General features: G+C 48.5%; 1 protein-coding gene across 1 annotated transcript in view; it reads right to left on the minus strand.

Moving 5' to 3' along the window:
* LOC125298239 (epsin-3-like) overlaps window positions 1-5,000 on the minus strand; it is a 37,677-nt gene that overhangs the window by 122 nt on the left and 32,555 nt on the right. Inside the window, 5 exon segments of the mRNA XM_048248944.1 lie at window positions 131-275; window positions 2,431-2,553; window positions 2,614-2,673; window positions 4,010-4,102; window positions 4,327-4,503. Coding sequence (XP_048104901.1) covers window positions 131-275; window positions 2,431-2,553; window positions 2,614-2,673; window positions 4,010-4,102; window positions 4,327-4,503 — 598 coding nt within the window.

Below are 5,000 nucleotides of genomic sequence, written 5' to 3' on the forward strand. Positions count from 1 at the left end.
GCAGAAGAGAGGGGCAACAGCGGCTGGGGCAGGTTGGAGGGCAGATCCAGATATGGCTGGTGAAGGATGAGAAGGTGGGGGGGCTAGTATGATGCAAGCAAATTTCCAAGAGGGGCGGGGAAGGAGGCGCCTGTAGTGGACAGGGGAGGAGGAGGAGGAGGAGGAGGTGTGGGCAGGAGGGGGCAGAGGGGAGGTGGAGCACGGGCGCAGCTGGTTAAGGGTGAGGCGCGGCTGGTCACAGTGGAACGGGTTAGTGGGGGAGGGAGCACTGAGACCTGCAGGGGGAGGGAGAGAGAGAGAGGACAGAAGGATGGAGAGAGAGGGGGAGAGAGAGAGAGAGGAAGGAAGGAGAGAGGGGAGAGAGAGAGAGAAGGAAGGAGAGAGGGGAGATAGAGAGAGGAAGGAAGGAAGGAAAGAGGGGGAGATAGAGAGAGAGAAGGAAGGAAGGAGAGAGAGTGAGGGGGGAGAGAGAGAGAGAGAGAGAGGAAGGAAGGAGAAAGAGGGGGAGAGAGAGAGAAGGAAGGAGAAAGAGGGGGGGAGAGAGAGAGGAAGGAAGGAGAGTGACAGAGAGAGAGAGCAATGAAGGAAGGAGAGAGAGGAGATAGAGAGAGAGAAGGAAAGAAGAAGAAAGGGGGGATAGAGAGAGAGGAAGGAAGGAGAGAGGGGAGATAGAGAGAGAGGAAGGAAGAAGAGGGGGGAGATAGAGAGAGAGGAAGGAAGGAGAGAGAGGAGATAGAGAGAGAGAAGGAAAGAAGAAGAAAGGGGGGATAGAGAGAGAGGAAGGAAGGAGAGAGGGGGAGATAGAGAAGAAGGGAAGAGAGAGGGATAGAGAGAGAGAAGAAGGAGAGAGAGGGGTGAGATAGAGAGGAAGGGTTAGAAAAGAGGGTGAGATAGAGAGAGAGGAAGGAAGGAGAGAGAGGGGTGAGATAGAGAGAGAAGGAAGGAAGGAGAGAGAGAGGGGAGAGAGAGAGAGAGGAAGGAAGGAGAAAGAGGGGAGAGAGAGAGAGAAGGAAGGAGAAAGAGGGGGGGAGAGAGAGGAGGAAGGAAGGAGAGTGACAGAGAGAGAGCAATGAAGGAAGGAGAGAGAGGAGAGAGAGAGAGAGAAGGAAAGAAGAAGAAAGGGGGGATAGAGAGAGAGGAAGGAAGGAGAGAGGGGGAGATAGAGAGAGAAGAAGGAAGGAGAGAGGGGGTGAGATAGAGAGAGAGGAAGGAAGGAGGAGAGAGGGGAGAGAGAGAGAGAGAGGAAGGAAGGAGAAGAGGGTGAGATAGAGAGAGGAAGGAAGGAGGAAAGAGGTGAGAGGAGGAGAGAGGAATAATAATAGAGAGAGGAGTGAGGGGGGGAGAGAGAGAGAGAGAGGAAGGAAGGAGAAAGAGGGGAGAGAGGAGAGAAGGAAGGAGAAAGAGGGGGGAGAGAGAGATAGCAATAGAGGACAGAGAGAGAGCAATGTAGGGGTTGGAAGGAGAGAGAGGAGATAGAGAGAGAGAAGGAAATAAGAAGAAAGGGGGGATAGAGAGAGAGGAAGGAAGGAGAGAGGGGGAGATAGAGAGAGAGGAAGGAAGGAGAGAGGGGGTGAGATAGAGAGAGAGGAAGGAAGGAGAGAGAGGAGATAGAGAGAGAGAAGGAAAGAAGAAGAAAGGGGGGGTAGAGAGAGAGGAAGGAAGGAGAGAGGGGGGGAGATAGAAAGAGAAGAAGGAAGGAGAGAGGGGGTGAGATAGAGAGAGAGGAAGGAAGGAGAGAGAGGGTGAGATAGAGAGAGGAAGGAAGGAGAAAGAGGGTGAGATAGAGAGAGGAAGGAAGGAGAAAGAGGGTGAGATAGAGAGAGGAAGGAAGGAAGGAGAAAAGGAAGGAAAGCGATAAAGGGGGGAGGAGAGGGCAGGAGGGATAGAGAGAGAGAGAGAGTGGGAGAAAGAAAGATGGAGAGGGGAAGGAGGGGGAGAGAGGGAGCAGGATGAAGGAGGAGAAAGATAGGGAGATGGGGTGGGTGTAGAAGGGGTGTAGAGGGAGAGAGCAACAGGAAAAGGTGTTTAGAATTCCTTAAAATATTATCATCTGATTATTTATACTCATGCAGGTAATGGAACATGTACCCATGTTAAATTGTGTAATGGGGTTTTGCCCATGGTGAGTGTGTGTGTGTGTGTGTGTGTGTGTGTGTGTGTGTGTGTGTGTGTGTGTGTGTGTGTCTGTGAAACTATGCCTAGGAATGTCTAGTAAGTTTTGACTCATGGGCGGTATGCGTGTGTGTGTGTGAGTGAGAGTGAGAGAGAGAGATTTTTTTTCTTTGTTTCTCTTTAACCCACTCGACAGGAAAGGGTTTTTGCTCTTGGCCAGCTGGTTGCTGAAGATGGGTGTGTGTGTGTGTGTGTGTGTGTGTGTGTGTGTGTGTGTGTGCGTGTGTGTGTGTGCGTGTGTGTGTGCGTTCTCCTCACCGGACAGAAAGGGGTTCCTGCTCGTGGTCGGCGGGTTGGCGGGGATGAGTGTGTCCAGGTTGACCAGCGAGGCGGCCGTGGGGCCCAGGAAGGCCTCAAGGCCTGCTGGTGTCGCGGGCGATGCTGCCATGGCAGCAGCCGTCAGGGGGCCCGAGGCGCGAGGTCAACAAGGTCTGGGCCTGCCTCCGACACGCCCGTTCACCTGCTCCGCCACCACGACCGAGTCTCCGAAGGGATCCGAATCTGAGAGAGAGAGGGAGAGCGAGGGATGGAGAGATAGGGAAACAAAGAGGTAAAAAAGTGAGGAGAGAAATAGGGAGGGAGATGAGACAAAGAGAGAGAGAGAGAGAGAGATAGAGAGAGAGAGAGAGGAGGAGGAAGGGAGATGGGGAGACAGAGAGAGAGAGAGAGAGAGAGAGAGAGAGAGAGAGAGAGAGAGAGAGAGAGAGAGAGAGAGAGAGAGGGGCAACAGTGGCGTGAGAGGGTGTGTGAGAGAAGGAGAGATAGGGAGAAAAATAGAAAAAGAGAGCAATGGAAAAAGAGAGGAGAGAGAGAGAGTGAGGGGGGAGTGTGTGTTGTGTGTGAGAGAGAGAAAAAGAGCGAAAGGGGGGATGAGACAGATAGAGAGAAGAAAGGGAAGATGGGGAGGGAGGAGGAGAGAGCGAGAGATTTAACACCATTTCATTTATTAGATACTTCTTATATTCTCATCTGTTCACACCACTAATACACACATGCAAGACAATATAACAGGCTTGTAATTGGCTGCATGTATTTCAGTGTGAAGGCTTATGATTGGCTGCGTGTGGATGGACAGAGCTGAGCACACTTATTTTGTCTGTTTAATGACAATTTGTACAAGTGGACCACTCTTGTGTCCAAAGTCTGCTTTAAGGGGTCTGTGTGCTTAAAGAGAACTCAGTTGCATGGACATCTGTCATGTCCAAAGTCTGTTTCAGTAGCCTGTGGTGTGGTTAATGAAACCACCTAATGGTCCAAAGTCTGTTTTAGTAGCCTGTGGTGTGGTTAATGAAACCACTCACGTGTCCAAAGTCTGTTTTTAGTAGCCTGTGGTGTGGTTAATGAAACCACTCACGTGTCCAACGTCTTAGAGTTTGCGGCCCTGGATTTACAGACTTCTGATTGGCTGTTTGGTCTGAGCGAGGGTAAGATGGTCAGTCGGGCGCTCATGTTGACTGTTTTCCAGTGGGCTACCTAGTGTAACTGCAGTTATTTTTTGTAAGGGGTTTACTGGGCTTGACTTAATTGTGGATAACTGTGTTGCTAATGCCATTAGCTTGACTTAATTGTGGATAAGGGATGCGTGCTAATGCCGTTAGCCTCCAATGAGCTAAAAAATAAACCAACAGCTAACTGCTGCTAAAAATCAAGTTAAGAGAATATTTGTAGTAGTTTTATATTATCAATGCAATCAACATTTGTTCCAGGAAAGATACAGTGTAAACTTTAAACATTACACATTAAAGCTTATGAAATAATTTACTTAATTAAAAGTATAAAAAATGTATACATGTACGTGAAAAAAACAAAACAAAACAAAAACAGATTATTACTTTACCTGCTGGACTCACAGCACGAGGACTGAAGAGGTTGGGAAGCCCCTCCTCTTCCTCTCTAGGCCCCTCCTCTTCCTGGGCAGAAAAGGGATCACCTAAGGACAGGAGGAAAGAGTAATGATATCAACCACAAATGTTTCTCAGCGTTCATCAACTGTTCAATGCAAAGCTCTCAAATTTTCCAATTAAAAAATCTGCTTTTAAGGGTAAAAGGCATATCTTGATGTGTTATATGTGTATTTATAGTACCCCGATTAGTATGTGTGTGTGTAAATATACGTGTGTATGTGTACGTGTGTGTGTGTGTGTGTGTGGGTACCATTATTTGTTGGGCTTTTCCATGCATGATTGACAGAGTTTGGGCTGCTTTTGGAGGGCGGGGCCTCCCATGGATCTGTTGACGATTGGCTGCAACCCCAGGGCTGGGAGGGGCTACTGGAGCCACGGCGGCCCATCCAGGGGCTGCCAATGACTGGCGTGCTGGAGTTCACCAACGCTGTTCGGAAACGGAAGACAGCTGCCTGCTGCCTCCCTCCTTACATAGAGAGCTGTCTCACTAGACATGACTTTGGATTAAATACATCTTTTAAAAATGAGCGTAGCACTTTAGAATCTTTGGTTAACACTATGGTACGACATTAGCAAAAGCTGGACGTTAAACTAAATTAGCTTACATAAGCTAGCAGGCTAACGGTATAGTTTTACGGGCGGCAGATATATCAGACCAGACTCTATTAATGGTTACAACAATTGTATATATAATCAGATAGTTTATTTCTCATCTCAAATCTAGAAATCTAGAATCTAAACAGATTCAGCTGCCATTACCGATGTCATCCGCCAACTTTGTTCACTTTTCACAGCTGTTTCAAACGTTGCCGCAAAGAATTATGGGTAGGAGGGAGCATGAAGTGTGCATCGATGCTGCCTCCAAAAATGACCATTATTCGGGAAATCTAAGATATCTTAGAAGGCAGCAAAATTTGTTTTTTT

Source organism: Alosa alosa, chromosome 7, assembly GCF_017589495.1.
Source record: "Alosa alosa isolate M-15738 ecotype Scorff River chromosome 7, AALO_Geno_1.1, whole genome shotgun sequence".
In the NCBI taxonomy this organism is placed as follows: domain Eukaryota; kingdom Metazoa; phylum Chordata; class Actinopteri; order Clupeiformes; family Clupeidae; genus Alosa; species Alosa alosa.